The sequence below is a fragment of the Thamnophis sirtalis genome, unplaced genomic scaffold (assembly GCF_051295495.1).
Source record: "Thamnophis sirtalis isolate CommonGarterSnake01/CBP01778 unplaced genomic scaffold, rThaSir2_p1.2 scaffold_6, whole genome shotgun sequence".
Classification (NCBI taxonomy): Eukaryota; Metazoa; Chordata; class Lepidosauria; order Squamata; family Natricidae; genus Thamnophis; species Thamnophis sirtalis.
Window position 1 is genome coordinate 72,659,436 of NW_028261386.1, and position 19,655 is coordinate 72,679,090.

The following is a 19,655-nucleotide window of genomic DNA, read 5'->3' on the forward strand; positions in this document are numbered from 1 at the left end:
AATAATAAAAACGGTATTCGATATCTTAGGAGAAAATTGAGTAAAGAGGTTGCCTTAAATAATATCCAAGGAGTAATTTTCTGCCTCTCAGATGATTTTAGGAAGATTTTAGATTATTCCCTAAACAACATAACTAACAATAAATGGTTGGAATTGATTGTTCATCAGTATAAAAATCCTGTAATGATGGGAATTTGGTTACATATCCTCTTTTCCCTTCTACCGTTTTGCTTTTAACTAATGGTCTGTCCTCTTCTCCTACCTCATTCTTACCTTTCCTGCAGTGACAGGGTGGCCCGGCATTATTACTACTGCCATCTGAGGGAACAAGTGTTGAAGTCACGGTGCACCAACAAAGAAGAAATCTATTTCCTATTGGCTGCTTATGGTCTGCAGGTTGACCTTGGTGACTACAAGGATAACGTCCATGGAGAGAACTATTTTGAACCTCAGACATACTTCCCTCAATGGGTGAGTCTGGAAACGAAGCTAAACCACTAGGCTTTGAGGCATTGTGAGTTCAAAGAAGCTTAAGAATTTTTCTTCTTTTGCACTTTCTTTGCATTCCTGTTTCACCTTTGCCTGGACAGGATACAAGTAATCCAGTGATGGGTTCCGGATCACGTTCCAACTAGTACAGTTGGAACCTGCCCGGTGTCACCCACATGGACATGTGTGGCGCTCGCATGTATTGTACCTGCCTGTGATGCCTCCGGAAGCCTCTGTGATGCTCCAGCTGCTTGGTGGAGCATCGTGCAGGTGCCATACGTGCCATGTGTGGAAGCGCCAGAGGCTTAAAGGGCAGGTAAGGAGTTCGGGCGAGCGGGTGGGCCCTCCGGAGCACCATACCGGAATAGTACCCAGTGCTCCAGGCAGGCTCCGGGACACCCATACCGGGATGTACCACCTGCAACCCACCACTGCAGTAATCTGAATTCAGTCTCCAATTCATGCTGGTCACATCCTTGTGGGATGAGCCACTCAAATGTTTTTTTTTCATGGCAGCTGTAGAGTTCTCCCAGAGTCTCTCTTCACAGATCTTCAGCAGATAGATAGATAACTTTTATTGTCATATTTTTACTGTGGGAACACGGGCACACATTAAAAATGAAATTATTGCCTGTTCTCAAAAGTGTACAAATATATAACATGCATGCACACATGCTATATACCCGTGATGGCAAATCTGTGGCACACGTGCCCAAAGTGGAACACGGAGCCATGTTACCTGGCATGTGAGGCATAGCCCATTCCTTTTCTGGGTTTTTGGCATGCATGCATGTGTGACGATCAGCTGGTCTTTGTGCATGCAACAGTGCCAGAAACTGGAAGAGCTGGTCTTCCATTTTCCAGTGTGAACATGCGTGCCGGCCAGCAGAGCATCATGTGCACATGTGTGCCAGTAACCGGAAGACTAGCTGACTGGTGCACATGCGCACACCAAAAACCAGAAGTTAATTTTTGGGGGTGTGCATGACCCCTGGGCAGTTCCTCTTCTGGGTATATGCACAGTGCAGCCATGAGCAAACCGGCAATAGTTATTGCCAGTTTGCTCATGGCTGCACTGCGCATTACGTGCGCATGAACACTACAATAAAAATTGTTCTGCGCATGCACAGAAACAAAAACAAGATGGCAGTGCCTATTGAACCACCTGGAAAACCGGTTTGGAGGCATGGCAGGCCTGCGTTTGTTGCTGGTTCCAGTGACCCAGGCCGCCAAACTAATATCAGTTCGGCCAAACTGGGCCAAACCGGTAGGAGCCCACTACTGCTGTCCATCTTGAGTACATATCAGAAAGAGGGAGCTTGAGAGTTCACAAGGTTAATATTATATGGAACAAAACTGTGACTGGATCTGGACGTTCTGCTTCTGCTTTGGAATATGTTTGAAATGAAAAAAAGGGGGATGGCACTGAGAAAGAAGATTGTATAGAATCAAGTTTTTTCCTAACCAGCAACCTTCAATCTTCAGCCTTTCCTGAAAATTCCCCGTCCAATAAGGTCATTAAGAGTGCAGGGTGGAAAGGGGACACAGGGAATTCTCCTGAAGCAAACACTTCACTGGCCGCAGCCTGTTCTCCTGAAGACTGTGAAAACTAGGCTGAACCAGAAATACATTCCTGGGGAATCAGGAGGGAATTTTATATCGAGAAAGGATGGTTTTAATATTATGCATACACATATCTTCCTAAAACAGTATTTCAGTCTCAGCCAACCACGGTTTCCTCTCCTGTGGATATTCTCTATTGAGAATAAAATTAACCTAAGTGATATGGGAAATGAATAGCATCAATCTGTCCTTAGAGCCAGTTTTGGTACTAGCAAACACCTAGAGTCCAAACCTCATTGTTCTTATCTTATTATTTGCCTGCTATCAGACAGGTAGGTAATTTGCTACCAGAAAGGAGCATGGCATCCAGTGGGACATGTCTCTCCCAATTCCCCAGGGTATAGCAGTGAGATTATGCATATAATACTTCTCCGTTGATTCCGAGTTTCAGGATTGTTGCAGCATGCAGCAAAGAATTGTGATTTTGGTCGTAGCTGTTGGGGAAGAGGCCAAAAGCAGCAAGCAAACAAGCAATTTTGTTTGGAAATCTGGTTCCTAAACCCTTGGTGCTGAGCTGATGAGCTAAGAAAGATCAGGCCCCCAGGCAGCCAGATAATTAACACTGTGTGAAATTTGATGAGGCACACAAAGAACAGACATACCATAGCCGCCTAAGGGATCCTCCCTCTAATTAAGAGGATATTCAGGAGGAATTCTTGTCCAAGGTAGATCTTAAGGGCTTTTTAAAGGTCAGACGGTGATTAGGCAGAAGAATGCTAGCATAGTCGGTCTCAGTTGTAAAAGCCCCCTAAATCCATACTAGCTCCCTAACAAACATGATCATACATAGGCCAGCTGCTAAGAATTGCATAGAGTCTGGGTGACCCACAGAGACACAACATTGGAGGAAATGTCTCCAGTTGAAAGATAGGCACAGCCTCCATACATTGAGAAGTGTCCAGGTGACTTGTAAAACTGCCAGGTGAGGTCAGTGAGCCTTGTACTCTCCTTATTGCCATCTATTGGTTTCAACCAGCTTTTTAATTTATGAGATTTCTGTCCCACCTTTACTCCAGGAGTTCAAGGAAGCATAGATAACATTTCTTCCTCTATTTAAGAATATCTCTGCATTTGGGTGCCCCTTTAATGCGGGGGAGGGAATATGTGGAGATTACTTCCACTTTGATTGGTTGATCCACTTTTCTGCAAGCAAAATGACAAGGAGGCCCTGATCTGCCGATTAGGAGGAAGGCATTGCTTTGCTTCACTGAATTGCTTTGAAGGTGTGTTTGCTCAGACTTCTGATGAATTGAAGAACTCCTTTGAAGATCTGCAAAACCCTACTTCTTAAACCTTCTTAGATTACTCTCTTACAGAGTACTCAACTGTCATAGAGGCCAGCATGCAGGAGAAATTCTTCTGGGTTCACACACTTTGAAAAGCTAAGAAGCTGTTGATTCAAATCTAGGATGATAGTCCCACCATAATGCCTTAAGATACCTGGGGCATTCTGAGCGCTTTCTACAGCCATGTTTGCTAACATTAGGTCAATTATCAGTTATAACCATTTTGATGAGATAGCAAAAACTTAAAAATAAACTAAGTTAGAGTTCCCCAACTCGGGCACCACCAAAATTCATTTAGTATGGCCATTTGTTAAGTATACACACATCTGGAAGGTTCCCATGTAGTGAAGTCTGAACAGAATTGTCTATTAGCAAAAATGTGTTCTGAAGACAAGAGTTTTTACATATTCAATTTTTATTGAGCTGCAATCACATAGAAAAACTAACATTTGCTGTACTTCTCTCCAGTCCAGATTAAAATTTACACTACTTAAATTTACATTATTTTGAAAATCACAAATATACCTACCATAAATGTTTTCATTATTATTTATTGAGCAGTTTTGCCATGTACTTAAAGAGAAACCAAGTTAGAAAGTTCATATTACAGATGGCAAGGGGCAAGTAATAATAGCTAACTCCTTTAGAGAAGAAAGATGCATGCATATTTGTATTTATTTTATCTTATTTTTTATACATTTGAATATGGCACTTCACCTTGTTTGGAGTTCAACATGCTGTATAGTTTAATTCTTTTTCACATTAAAAATAAGAAATTGGCTAAGTACACAATAAAAGCCTTAATGCTGCAAGAAAACTGTAGATTAACATATTTTGGGAAAGATATGTTTACAAAATTAAAGAGATTGTAATGAAGGCATTGGTCAGGCCTTCCATAGTCAGGAATAGCGCTGAAAAAGCTCTCTATTTGGCAAAGATGGGCAAATGTAAAAATGCATTCTCACAAACAGCTTGTACTAAATGCAATTAAAAGTTTGGCCGTTAAGAACTTCTGAGACAATTTACTTTTAGCTTAATATCATTACGTGTTGAATTTTAGCTACCTTCTCCTGTCAATTTATTGAAGGGAAACTGATTATGGTTTTTCCCCCCTTTCGGATAGATAATTGCCAAACGGGGGAGTGATTACATCCTGAAGCATGCACCGGAGATGCACCGAGAACAGAAAGGTCTGTCAACCAGAGAAGCAATTCTGAAGTATGTCAAGGAGTCGTGTCTTCTGGAAGATGTCCCTGTCCATTTCTACAGATTGCATAAGGTGCAATAAGAGGCCTTTTTTCAAGCTTTAGAACAGGGGTGTCCAACCATGACAGCTTTAAGATTTATGGACTTCAACTTCCAGAATTCTCCAACCAGCTATGCTGTCTGAGGCATTCTGCGAGTTGAAGACTGCAAGTTTTAAAAGTTGGACACCCCTGCTTATAATATTCTGCCTGCCAGTAGATCTTTTTTGAGCTCCTATCCTAGATGTATTTTGAAAGAGCTGTAGCTATCACATTATATTATTCTACAGCAAGGCTTTGCACCTCACTAGAATAGTCAGTAAAAGAAATCTTGTTTTTTGTCAACCTTCTATCTTCCTCTATTGTCATATTTCCTTTTTCTTTTAAGATATTCATGGATTTTGCCTGACGTAAACTAAAAGTGTTAAAAACTGGCAAGATCTAACATGCCTCATGCCCAAGTATGCAACAAGTTGAAAATTGGTTGCTTTAATACTTGGATTCCTGCTTAACTTGAAATACTGGAGTTAGGGAGGGAGGGAGTGATTATGAGTGTGTATGTGCTCTTCCTCCCCATCTCCCATATGTTGATGGTTAGACAAACTCTATTTATTTCTCTTTCACTATTGCTTTCTGTGATGGTGGTGTTGAAGAAGGAGAAGAAAAAGAAGAAAGATGGAAAATTGTTTATTAAGTAGGCATAGATTTCAACCAAAGTTTTCAAAACAACATTTGTTAAACTGCCCATACAAGAAGCTCTTTCATAATCAGCGTAATTGGATAAAAGAGAAATCTGGAATTACTACTCAGAGTTGCTCCAGCCAAAACCTAATCCTTAAACTGTTAATTCCCTAATTCATAGCTCCTGTTTATCATGGGTGGATGCTGCCTAGCAATGAAACCAAGGTGGAGAACAAAAGGCTTCCATGCATCCTGCTGAGGCTTTTCTCAGAGATCTTGTGATGGTCTTGGCTAATCCTTTGGAGCTTGACTTGTTAGCTTATTAGCTACAACCTGTTTTTGCTAAAAAAAAAAAAAAAAAAAAAAAAAAGCTTTTCTCACTCCATCTTCCATTTCATCAGTCCTGAAATGACTGGAAAAGTTTGATACAAGTTACCCTTTGGACAGAAAAATAGTGATATGTGTGTGTGTGTTTTATGCTGTTTCCCTCTCAAACTGCTGAGTGCTAGAAAGAAGTATTTCGTAGGACATCTGAGAGAAAGGGTTTTTCTTGATAATTTGTTTTCCTTAACAGAGAAAGGACCCAGCATCCAGAACAGAATTAAGTGTTCAGCAACATTAGTATTGTTTTAACTAGTTGATTCCCTCCCCAAAAATCTTAAAAATCAATGAAATGTCCAGTTCCATTCTCAAATGCTATTGCAAAAAGTCTTGCTTATCTCCTTAAAGTGATCAAGTAAACCATTCTTTAGTTTAGACCCAACAACAGAAAATAACAGCGCTGGACTTAGCTTGCATTCACATAGGTTGCAATCACAGAATATATACCACAAGGTATTAAGTTACAAATTAACCTGTTTGCATGAGAAGGCAAGCCATGAAACAGCTAATGTTAATTCCAGCTTAGCATTCGTATCAAGTGTGGAAAAGCAGCTGCTGGGTCTTTTCCTGATTTGGTTGAAAGTATTGTATGAACACAACCACAGGGTGTAACCTCTACAGCAGGGGTGCCAAACCCGCATTGTCACAGCGGTGTCATGTGACATATTGCAACTTTCCTCCCCCCCCCTTTGCTAAAGCAGGTGTCGGTGTGGCCAGTGCATGACGCATCTGGCCCGCGGGGCGTGAGTTTGATACCTCTGCTCTACAAGGCAGATTTCAACAGGAAACAGGGTGAAGAGTGATAATGTAGAGACACATTGAGATAATTGTTGCCATAGGAATTTCAGCTTCGAAACAACTTTAAGAATTTAAAGCAGAAGCTTGAGCAGAACTTGTAGCCTCCCTCCAGCAGATGCAGTCACTCCCAATTTAGTTCAACATGCTCCCACATGTCCACATCTTCTGGAGGCAAGCAGCTAAAGTCTCCTGACTCTTCAAGGTCAGCTCTTTACATAGAATATTTCAGTCATTCCTTCAAGAGATTACTAAAGCATGGATGAATGTAACAAAATCTTTTTTTCCAAAGGAGGGTATTGCTTACGGGAGAGAAATGTTGCTGATGGGCGATAACCTTGACCATAGTTCTAGCCTGCGTAGTGTAAGGTTGAGAATCACTATAGGCTGTGGCTGTCTTTTGGTGGGTAGTAGCATCTTCACTAATTCTCAGGGAAGTGAAGATGCAGAACTCCTTATCATGCTGAATCTCTCTTCTCAGGATAAGAAGGAGGATCGTCCCACAATCATCCTTGGTTTGACACTGAAAGGGATACACATCTATCAGGTAGGAACATCCATAGCATTGGAATGGAGATATCCCTTCAGGTATAGAAGGTCTCACTTTATTAAGCTTGACTTTAATGTTTCCATGGGTCACATGTTCAGTGTTCAAGTACATACAAATGAGTATTGTCCATGCAATGCAAAGTAGCCAGGCCAGAATTAGGAAGTCCGTCCTATAGACACAAGTCTTTCCGTAATAGAAGAGTCATGTATGTTGGAGCAGGCTTATATTCAGAAACAAGTCACATTTATTTCAGTTCAGTTCTTGGACATGAGTTTCAGCCATAATATAGTATTATAACCAGAGCCAGTTTGGACCAGTGGTTAAGACAACAGGCTAGAAAGCAAGAGACTGTCAGTTCAAGTCCCGCCTTAGCCAGGAAAACCAGCTGGGTGACTTTGGGCGAGTCATTCTCTCTTAGCCCAACTCAACTCACAGGGTTTTTGTTGTGGGGAAAGTAGGAGGAGGAAGGTATGTTGGATATGTCCTCTGCCTTGAATAAAAATAATAAAGGTGGGATATAAATGAATAAAATTAGTGTTGATTCTTCGGTCTATTCACAAGTACTCGTGTTACTTTCTTTTTCATCAGTGAGATTGTAGGAGAAAATGATAGGTTCTAAAATTTTTGTTTTAAGATTTGGATATTAAAAATATTTGGGATTTCATCAATGTTTGATTAATTTTATTAATTATTATTAGCCAATAAAAGATAAGCCAGAAATTTTCTATAGATGTTCTGTTCATCTGTTTCACTAAAAAGTAGACTATATGACTGTGATGGTGAATCTATGGCATGTGTACAAAGCCTCTGGACCATGGACAGGGCGAAAAATTGAGCAACCGGGCCCACTGGAATTTGGAAAACAGGCTGTTTCCATTGGGGAGTTGGGGAGGCCGTTTTTTTTGCCCTCCCCAGGCTCCAAGAAAGCCATGTGCACATGCATGGGGCAGTGGGGGGAATCACATGTGCATGCACAGGGCGCATGGCACGGGGGGCTTAAATTATGCAGGTGGGCACGCTTTTGGCCCCCAATGCAAAAAAGGTTCGCCATCACTGCTATATGACATTAGCTGTGTATTTTAATTATATTTTTATTCTGACATTAGCTCACAATATTATTCTAAATGATTTTGATTACATAGTTGAAGTGTATTTTCAAATTATATGTTTGAATTTAATCAGATAGTTATATGATAAACCTTAAATACACCAAAGTAAAAATAAGCCTTTTGTTTTAACCCCTTTTAAGATTTGTTATTGACTGGATTATTTTTTAATATCTTTATCCTTAGTAAACCACAGAAACAATTGCACAGTCTGTTACATCCAGCCACATTCTGCTAATATGACTTGAGGTTAAGAATACCCATTAATGTATCACCATTAAAAGATTTACATTTCCTTGATTAGTTCAAAAAGGAACGTGAGATGAGCTTTTCATATTAATAGACACTCTGCAAATGTGATAATTACTGTATGTTGAATACTTTCAAAACATATGCTAAACATTGAATTATTACATATGTATCTTGAAAGAAAAGGTCAAAGGAATTTCAAGATACTTTTCAAGTATCTTTGAAAAGAAAATTAAGGAGCTTTTGGATAGTTATAAATTAAATCTGTAAAAACAAGGAAAGTCCCTGGTCCAGATAGATTTTTAATAGACATTTTAATGGAAATTTTGGCTTCAGTATTGTTGATAGTATATAATGAAGTTAATGTCACCAGAATATTTCTTTCCTCGTTTTACTGAGGTTTACATTCTGAATTTCATATTAAGATCAGGTAAAGAACTGATACTCAGTTTTAACTGTTCTTGTTAAAATGTTGACAATAACTTTAGCATGGAAATTTCAAAAATACAGTTCTTTCTGTTATTCATCCTGCATGATCCAGCTTTACAAAAGTAAAGCAAATCCACCATAATATTAAACTATTAATAGATGATTTTAGAAATTCAACGTAAAAATGTCATTGTGGCACTTTTTTTAGATGCAGAAAAAGCCTTTAATATTGCATGGATCAAATTTTAGAATCATGTTTTTTTGGGGGGGAAATGGATTTTCATGCATTTAATATTGTTACAGGAAATAAACCATGTTCGTCAACTACTTTATGATTTTCCTTGGTCACATATTGGAAAAGTTGCATTTTTGGTAAGTGTTAAATATGACTTCTTAAACCTACTTTTAGTTTAAATCATGTTATTTGTTAAAAGCTTGGATAAGAACAGACACATATAAATCAAATACAAAATGTCCTTGTATGAACATACATGAATCTGTATGTGTGTGTATTCTAGAAAAGAAATAGATAAAAGATAAAATCCTGTAGTCCTCTATTCGTGTGCCCAGGAATTAATCCAAGTGAATTAAGTGAGCTTCTATATAGAATTGCAATGATAATGTATTCAAATAAAATAAATTGAAGTAGCAATGCCAAAAGAGGGCAGTGAATACATAGGAGGAGAAAAGAAAACTGCACACATATGTAAGTTGAAGTGAAAATGGTCCCAATTTTTGGTTAGCGCTAACAGACTTTTTACATAACCTAGAGCAGGGGTCCCCAACCTTTTGGACCTCAGGGACCACTAAATTCATAATTTAAAATCCCGTGGACCACTAATATGATCTTCCTAATGATTGGGTGGGCAGGTGTGGCTAGGTGGTCATGTGACTGGGTGGGTGTGGCCACACCAAGGGGTGCCTCGCTGGCTTTTACTCACCCCACCCCTCCCAGCCACTCCTCACCTGCTCACCTGGGCTCCTTAGGGCCCCAAGAGGAAGCAGTTGTTGGAGCTAAGCAGCCATCATGAAAAAGAGTTGCCAAAACAGCTGGCTCAGTTCAAACTGGATATGACAGAGAAGGAGGCTCAGCAGAAGCACCTCACTGAGGACAACGAGCATAGGCTTTCCAAGCAGAAGGAAGACCTGCAGGAGTGCAGGGCCTGGAGGCTCAATGGGCTGAGATTGTCAGCCAGTTCCAGACCATGATGCAGTCCCACTGGAACAAGGAAGTGCCACCAGCGTCACTTCCCTCTGGCCTTTGCCCAAAGCCCTGCACCAGGAGGCCAAAGCAGACCCCAAGTCAGAATTTCTACCCCCTCCAACCTGTACAAAAAGACCCCGAAGGAGGACACTCTCTGCAGCACCACAAGCATTCATTGCACGTATCCACTCCAGGGGCTGTAGTTTGAGGACCCCTGATTTAGTGCAATATAAAAAAATGCAAATAATTTTTCTGCGGCCCACCAAAATTTTCTTGCAGACCACCAGTTGGTGACCACTGACCTAGAGAACATATCCTTCACTGGTCAACCTGATGGCTAACTTATTACTTCTTTCATCTCATATATTAAATAACCTAGGAAATTAGTAGTGGTGGATCCATTGAGCCTTCTCTATTCTCCAAATGTGCTCGGAATGAACTTGCGGTTCCCTTATAGAGAGTTTCCAAAAAATGAATCTGTCCAGGCCTGAAGTGCTTTGGGAAAAAAGTAGTAACAAAATTGTAATGTGCTTCAAGTCCCCTGTACTATGTTTCTGTGAAGAGGATGAAAATTCTGAGTGCTAGAAATGTGATATGCCTGCTGCTCTGGCTCTGGCAAAAACTATGGTGGTCCATGTCCACAGCAAAGTCAAAAAGAATCAGTCATGATTTTCTTAGAATAGAATCTCCTTTAAGCTTATCACAAGAGGATGGTCACCTTCTGATTAGCCCTCTAGCTTCTCCATTGGCATATGAACCTGCCAGATCCTTCCAGGATCACTAGGTGCAAGAAACCCAATTGTCTGCCTCTGAACTGACAGGTAATTGCTTGTATGGAATCTCGGAGAGAAACTGTATAAAGCAGGGAATCAGCAACCTTAAACACTCAAAGAGCCATTTGGGCCCGTTTCCCACAGAAAAGAAAACATCGGGAGCCGCAAAACCCTTCCCGTGCCTGACTATTTCCTGAGCCGCCACAGAACTAGCATATGTAGTTGAATTAAACATTCTGTTTTCTTCTGAAACTTTTCTTTTCTTGGATTTATCCATGGTTGGCCTACCAGGGGTCAAAAAACTCAAGAAATCACGTGCCGGCAGGTATCACACATTGGCTGTTGTGATGCATATTTTGAGCAACGGAGCTGCAGCAGAGAGATGAAAGAGCCACATGCGGCTCCAGAGCCATGCATTGCTTACCCCTGGTATAAAGGAATCAATGCTTGTATGTAGTGGAGGTACATTCTTTACCCCAGAAAAGGCTTGAATTTAGCAAAAAAAAAAAAAAATTCCCAGACAATAGTGCAAAGATACAGCCTCAACCCATCAAAGTTTCTTTACCTGCTTGTGTGCCAATATGCTCCTTTTATAGTTGAGGGTAGTTTGGATCTTAAAAAGATCTTGACATCTGAAGAAGCCAAGTTTTTAAGATGTTGGGACCAGGATGATAAGCTTACTGATAGGAAGCAGTCACAATTCAACAAGAAAAGTTGTACTTGAACATCCCTAGATAACTTTATTCAATACTAGAACCTCTTACAATAATACTGAATACCTCTTACAATATTAGACAACACAGTATCATCAGTAGAGACCTTCAAGTTTCTCGGTTCTATTATATCTCAAAACTTAAAATGGACTCCTAACATCAAAAATGTCATCAAAATAGCACATCAAAGAATATTCTTTCTGCGCCAACTCAGGAAACTCAAACTGCTCAAAGAGCTGCTGATTCAGTTCTACAGAGGAATTATTGAGTCTATCATCTGCACCTCTATAACTGTCTGGTTTGGCTGTGCAAGCCAGTAAGACAGATACAGACTTCAGAGGATAATTAGAACTGCAGAAAAAACAATTGCTACCAACCTGCCTTCCGTTGAGGACCTGAATACTGCACGAGTCAAAAAGAGGGCTGTGAAAATATCTACAGACCCCTCACATCTTGGACATAAATTGTTTTAACTTCTACCCTCAAAATGACTGTCAGTGTTCCAAATATCATGCAGAATTAAATCAGAGTCCAAGGCAGAGCTATCCAATTTAATAAGACAGACATGTTGGCAACGATTGTGGAAAATCCCAAATCTGAAAACTTCCTGGGATTCCAGTTGAAAGTTCATGATCTTATCCCCACACCTATAAATCCATCACATGGTCCAATCTTCTTTGGCCATGCTGGCATCTCCACCCAGCTGGTTCCTCCAGGTGCAGAGGTGCGGACAATGACAACAACACATTCCACAATTCTACTCCTTTCTATTCCCCCTCCCAATTATTACACGAATGAAACAGCATAGGAAAATAATAGAAAGTGTTGCAGGCCAAAAATCCTAAAAGGGATATAATTGCAGGCCTGACAATGACACTATAGGGCACTGCACACCAGAACAAGTAGACAAAAGGACAGTTTTTCCCCGACTGTCATCACTCTGCTATACAACTAATTCCTACAACACTGTCAAATGATCTACTAAGACTGTATTACTGTTATTCTTCTCTTCCTTTCTAGTACCTATCTCTTCCCACTTATGACTATAACCATGTTGATTATATCTTTACAATTTATATTGTTTTGTTTGTTTCCTAGTATGATTTGATTGCGCATTAATAACCTATGACTATCACTAAATGTTGTATCTTATGATTCTTGGTGAATGTATTTTATATTTCTTTATGTACACTGAGAGCATATGCACCAAAGACGAATTCCTTGTGTGTCAAATCACACTTGGCCAATAAAGAATTCTATTCTAGTCTAATTTTATTATTCATCATAGTAAAGGCCTTTTTTTTTAAATGCACAGCTTCTATGACTCTTTGTAGTGTCCTTCAAAGTCTTACTTTTTTCCTTCCCTCTTCTCTCTTCTCTTTTTCTTTTTTTCTTCTTTAATTTAGGGGAAAAAATTTGTGATCCAGCCAGATGGCTTGCCTTCTGCCCGTAAGTTGGTTTACTACACAGGCTGCCCCTTCCGATCTCGGCATTTGCTACACCTGCTTAGCAACAGTCACAGGTTGTTTCTTAATATCCAACCTATACTCAAGCAGATCCAGATAATGGAAGATGCAGAAGGTATGTGAAAATGATACTGCCAATAAAAATGTTTTAAAAAATGAAATTAAGTTGGTTAGTGGGTGGGTTGGTGGGCTGGGTTGAATATGTAAATATTTATTTGGTAAGCCACATACACTATTTGATCCAGTTGAGTCAAGCAGGAGCAATATTTAATAATTTAATAACCTTTATTGTCATTGTACATATATATAATGAAATTGATTTAGCCTCTACTGATGTAATCCATAACAAAATACAAAACAACATGAATAATAATGTAGAAAATGGTCCTTATAGAAGTAATTAGAAAGAAACCAGTCATGTTTCCATGCATGCATGGAGTGATTGTAGTTGTATTTAGAAGTCTGACAGTCCATGGATAAAAGCTGTTTTTAAACCTGTTTGTCCAGCTGGCTATACTACTGTGTCTTCCGCCCAATGGTAAAAGTGAAAAAAGACACTGACCAGGATGTCAATCGTCCCTAAGTATCTTCCTTACTCTGCTGAAACAACGAGACTTGGCTATGTCATCAAGTGGTGTTAGGGGGCAACCAATGGTTTCTTGTACCAAATTAATCACTGATTAATTGATTGATCACTGATTAATCACGGATTGATTCAGTGACATTAATCAGCTGCAAAACAAGCATAAAATTCTCATAAAAAAAGATCACATCTTACATTCAGAATAAATGTTGCATGTTGGTAGGGATGCATTCATACTGTTTCCAATTTATTTTTCCTCTAAGAATATCCATTTGTATTAATTTCAATACATGGAATAATCCCTATGCAAAAGAAGTATAGTTGAATGAAGAGCAAGGAAAACTGCTATGTGGAACAATAGCAATAACACTTAGACTTATATACTGCTTTACAGTGCTTTACATCCCTCTCCAAGAGGTTTACAGAGTCAGCATATTGCCCCCAATAAAGTGGTCCTCATTTTACCCACCTCGGAAGGATGGAAGGCTGAGTCAACCTTGAGCCTGGTGAGATTTGAACTGCCAAATCACAGGCAGCCAGCAGGCAGCAGAAGTAGCCTGCAGTACTGCATTCTAGCCACTGCAACAAATGCTATATATTATATGGGATATTGCCTTTTTAAAAATAAACTAGTTCTTGGTTGCTAGGTTTTATTTCTCCTTTTCCTATATCATTTTTGGTATCGTGTGGCTGTAATTTCTTTTGGTATTTATCTAACTTTAATTGTTACATAAAACTCGGTTTATTTATTTCTTTTTCACACTTTTCTTTAGAGAAAAAGAGGTATCGAGAATCCTACATCAGTGATACTTTGGAGATAGATTTTGATCCATCAGATAAGCATTCGCATGACAGTGGGAGCAGCAGAGGAAGTGAGAGTAACAACCGCCTATCTCGACAGTCTACTGACAGCCATGGGAGTTCACACACCTCTGGCATTGAGGCTGACTCGAGACAACACATCTCCATGGAGATGTCTGTGGACGAACCCTTTGGGATGGATCCAATCCATCAGAAGGAGCAATCCTGCAGTTCCAACATCAGTTATAGTAGCTCTGGAATTCATAGCAGCAGCAAAGAGAAAGCCGAAAATGATTTGCATGATGATGGTAAGTTGTGAAAGGACAGAATCACTAGTAGCCATTTTGTCTCCAAGACTAGATGGAAACAGCAGAAAAATGGTAGGCAGGTGGGTTTATAAAAAGGCAGCGTTCTTGCTAACTGTGCTTATATTGTGTCCAGAAGTGGAATTGGCTGTGGATGAGGCAGACACTTTACCTGCAGATGAATCTCATTTTGAAGAAATGATCCATGAGGAATCTATTGATTGTCAGGCAAAAGATGATATTTGGTGCCAAGGTAAGATGGTATTTGCATGATTTTTTTTCATGTGTCAGTGTTGTCTCCTGTTAGTAAAATGTTGATATTCTTTAATTCTAACTAAAACAAGCTGGATTACCTGTTATTCAGATGAGATCAATTTTATGTAAGACGCTTCATTTCACTGAACTAGAAGGGTTTGTATGTAAAGAGTGAAGGAAGACATGTATGGGTAGGTTTATTTGCACACCGTTGATTAAGAAAGCTGCAAGGTCAACATTTTGTGTGGTCTGAATTTCATAAGGAATAGTTGTAAGTTCATCAGTTTCTCTAAACAGTGAGGTTCCTAAATTGCTAAACGAAGCATTCACACATTCGGCACTTTTTATGAATCTTAGAAACTTAAAGTCAATTTGAATATATAATATTTTTGCTTTCTCTATAGCTTGCTTTACAAATTGTTGTTTAATACTTCGATGCATTTACCTGGGAGTATTAGTGTACCATAGTGTATTAGATAAGACTGGATGTGTGAACTGTTGGGCAGCATACCATTATGACTGGCCAGTAGGTATAAATTATATTGGAGGGAAAATTGGTGAAAAATTGTTATTTTATCATCCCTTACCTTCAGGAAGTAATCTAAAACAAGGGGATTCATATTACTGGAAAGCTTGTCTTTTGGACTGAAGTTTTTTTTTTTAAATAAATACAAATTCTAATCTGTATGTAGGCATACCTATGAAATCAATGCATCCAGATCCAACTAAAACCAAGCACCGTTGGCCCATTTATACAGTAGACGTACTCAAGCTTTGAATTAGGTTTACACTTAATGGGACATCTACAATCTCTACTCCTGTGGTGTTCCTCTGCAAGAAATAAGTCTTGCTATTCTGGCTGACTTGCTTGAACTATTTTAGGATCTCATTTTCGCAACCCAGAGTTTATCATACATTGAATTGAATCTTTTCTTTTGATTACAATTGTATTGATTTGTATGTTGAGAGCTGGCTCCAACTCTGTCTCTGGAAGCTGCAGAACCTGTCTTCATTTTTGACTGTCACCGACTCTGCTGGTTTCTTCTCTGTCCCTCACAGATACTAATAAGAACCCTCTATCTGTGGTACATGTCACCGTAATAAAGGTCAAAGGCCAGAGTGCGGACTCGCTTAATCAGGTAAGATCATGATCCATTAAAGAGTGAAATTAAATCCCATTTCATTTCTCTTCTGCTCTACCCTGGCACTTTAATTCCTCTGTGAGTCCACCAGAATGCCACCATCACAAAATTGTGCCACGATGGTTGATGGCAGAGTGCTGAGAAATGAAATCTTTTTTTACCTTTTTTTTTTGTTTGTTTTTTAGTGCACATCTAAATGAAAACAGCATGTTTCACATCAACTACTTCGGGGGGAAATCTTACCTCCAATATTTTTGCCCAAATTCATACATTGCCCATTTTATGCATCATCATTTCATCCTGTTGTTCCTGGCTGGCCCCCAGAAATCATACTTTTAAAATTCCCTAGCTACAGAAGAGTTACTCATAAAATGTAGAAGTTTAAAATGCTACCATCTGACAAAAGAAATCCACTCGTTTTATTTGGGAGGAAATCTGGATTTGTGACACATCTATTTCTACACCTAAAAACCTAGTGTAACCTATTCTAGAAACTGGATACGATCCCAAACAAAGAATTCATAGAAAGTCTTAGTTTTTGGATTTAGTTTCCAAAGTAGAGTCCTGTGAAATGCTTAAGCAAGAATAACCTGGCCTAGAGATAGAAATATACTTATATTTTTTCACTTTAATGTTAATGTCGCTACTGTATGTTCCAAGTGTGGCTGAAAGAAACTGAACATATTTGTGGGATTTGCTATTTATTCTCAGTTTATTGGGGGAGCTCAAAGTGCTCAGTGAAGAATGTTTCCCAAGTTTCACTTCCTAACATACATGAGCAACAAAGATATGAAAGTGAAGTCAAGTTCAGCTTAGCAAAGGCAAAAATGATTAATTTCCCTGGAATCAATAATCCTAGGTAGCTTAGTTCACTCTCTTTAAATTGTGAAATTCTTCAAACAGTTGATACATATCAAGTGCTGACGGTGTAACACTGAATTTGTTCAGCTGCATAGACACAGCCTAACCTGGGAAGATCTTATGTATCCCTTTTTACTATAGAATGAGAGCTAAACAAGGAGTTAAGATTGTGGTCTTGTAGCACATTTCTGTAAATATAATAAAACGTTGCATATCTCTTCTGTTGAATTATAACAATGCTCAGATTTGGTGGCGCATGTCCAGATATATAAAGTATAACTTAGTTACCGTTAAGGGCTTGGAGTCCTTTTGATTGAAGGCTTCTCAGTATTAATATTTTCAGTCATTGCCTTGCAGGTATATGGGAAGGAAGGACACCCTATTTAGTCCTACAACAATTCAGTAAAGATAAGCTACACTGACAAAAAATAACATCCTATGAAGTTCATAGATTACAAAGGATTTGAACTGGGGTTTTCTCGGATATAGCTCATTGTTCAAGATATCTACTAACTTCATATGATAGCTCTGGGTGGTCAGAACAGAATACAAAATGATATTTCATCTGACCCATTTCTTTTTTTATTTTTGTTGTTGTCATCATTATATTTATTACACTGTGAAAACCTTGTATACACATTAAATAAAGTCTATTTAAAGTCTAGTGCAGGCGTGTCAAACTCAAGGCCCTGGGGCTGGATTGGGCCCACGGGGTGCTTAGATCTGGTCTGTGGGGCCACCCTGGAAACAGCAAAGGACCAGCCCGCGGTGCCTCTGCCAGCGAAAACTGCTGCGGGTGGTCCTCCTGAGCTCTGTTTTCTCTGGTAGAGGATTGTAGGAAGCCATCACAGGCAAAAACGGAACTTGAGAGCCCATTTTCGCTGGCAGAGCGCTCAGGCCGTCAGAGGCGCCCCCAACATGAGTGACGTCGAATTGGCCATGCCCACCCCAGCCCTCTGAGGTCAAATACATCCCTAATGTAGCCCTCAATGAAATCAAGTTTGACACTCCTGGTCTAGTGGATACAATCCAAAAGGAATGAAGAGAAAAGCAAACATTAGAATAATCTTCCTTAATCGTATTGGTCTCTCCTGTGCACAGAAGTTCTATTTGCTACAGTTTCATAAATAACCTGCAGAAATGAAAATTCATATATTTTGGAATTCTGTCTCCCATATCTTTTTTATGCAGTTGATATTTATTTGACCCTTTCTGAAAACAGTCCACCTTACCAGACTTTACTATTTGAGTCTCCAGCAGAACATCAAAATGTCAGTACCTGATGTTCAAGTTAGATCACGTAATACACACAAAATTATATTAACAATATATTAATAAAAATATTAAATCAGTGATAAAAAAAAGTGCTCATAGCAAGTTGCATGCATGTGATTTGCTAAACGTGTTTCTCAATTTTTTTAATTCAGATTATTTAACACTTAGTTTAGTGTATATATCAGCGGGAATGATACATATGGAACTTAGAATGTAGCTGTTGAGCACTGAGCAATTTCATAATTGTTTATAGTTAGTTCATAGCTTTTTCAATGAGACAGGTTTCACAAAAGAAATGCTGGTAGTATTGGATGAGAGGGATAATCGGGGCAATTTACATAAACAAACGTATTTACAATGTCCTGTTTGCTAAATGCGGAATGTTTAAAAAGATGTGCTCTTCTTTAATTGGCAGATTTCCCTACCGAAAGCAGCAAAGTCCCCAGAGCAGTATAGCCAAAGTCTAGATGACGTCCGTCTCCGCAAATGTCTACACCCACCACTGAGTACCATGCTGTCTTCGGATACGTCTCACAGTTATACATTTGGTTGTGCCTTAGAGGATAAGCTAGCCAGCTATGGATGTGTGTATTCAACAGCCGATTGTAAAACTAAGTCAGCCCTCTATGGAAAAAGGTCCATGAACTGCTTGTCGTTAGATCTCTTGGGAGATGATCAGTTCCCAGAAGAATTTGTGGTATAGTCACATGGCGGAAGCCTCCTGGACCATCTTTTCAGAACCTCTGCAAAACAGTTGAATTACTACTGTTGGAAAACAGTACGTGCATAAATATCTTTTAATATTTTATATCCAATTGGAACATTTTGTCACTAAGAATACAGCTGGCAAAGGACCTCAAATAATGAATGTCCAATCTAAAAGTCTTTCCCCTGAGTATGGTGCATCAGACACTTTTTCTTCACCTGGTTGTACTATGTATAATTTAGGGGAACATTTCTATTTTTGTGAAGGCAGTCTACTGCCAGCAATGATCAACCAAAGCTTGTGACTTCCATCGTCCTAGGCTACATCAAGATAGAATATCCATTGTTTTTATAAACTGTTCTTTTTTGTTGTTATTGTTAAATTCATGACTCTCCTTCCAACTTTTTTTAATTATAAACAACCTTTTTGCCTATTTTCAATGTGAATAAATCAATATATGTGGGGAAAACTGTTTTCAGGCTTTGCTTCTCCTTGTTTTATTTACTTCTATGTAGGGAGCATGTCCAAGTTTGCTAACGTGCAGTAATATATGTAGGGGCCTGATCTGTGTAATAGATGTAAGAAACACAAACAATTATACAAACGAATGTTGCCCCCTTTGTAGAAATGATCATGAGGTCACTGACTAAAAAGTTCTAAGCTATTGATATAAAGGGTACTCAGAGCTATATTAAAAGTATCCCCCTGTTTTGAAGGATAATACAATTCAGTATTGAC

General features: G+C 39.2%; 1 protein-coding gene across 2 annotated transcripts in view; it reads left to right on the forward strand.

Annotated features, from left to right (window-relative positions):
* Positions 1–19,391, forward strand: part of FRMD1 (FERM domain containing 1) — a 52,633-nt gene extending 33,242 nt beyond the window's left edge. For both annotated transcript variants that reach the window (XM_087718146.1, XM_087718147.1), the window contains exons 6-14: positions 285–471; positions 4,522–4,677; positions 6,981–7,046; positions 9,137–9,205; positions 12,930–13,104; positions 14,346–14,681; positions 14,815–14,931; positions 15,993–16,072; positions 18,627–19,391. In XM_087718146.1, the coding sequence (XP_087574272.1) occupies positions 285–471; positions 4,522–4,677; positions 6,981–7,046; positions 9,137–9,205; positions 12,930–13,104; positions 14,346–14,681; positions 14,815–14,931; positions 15,993–16,072; positions 18,627–18,914 (1,474 nt within the window). In that variant the 3' untranslated portion in view covers positions 18,915–19,391. The remainder of the gene's footprint in view (positions 1–284; positions 472–4,521; positions 4,678–6,980; positions 7,047–9,136; positions 9,206–12,929; positions 13,105–14,345; positions 14,682–14,814; positions 14,932–15,992; positions 16,073–18,626) is intronic.
* Positions 19,392–19,655: the final 264 nt, after the last annotated feature.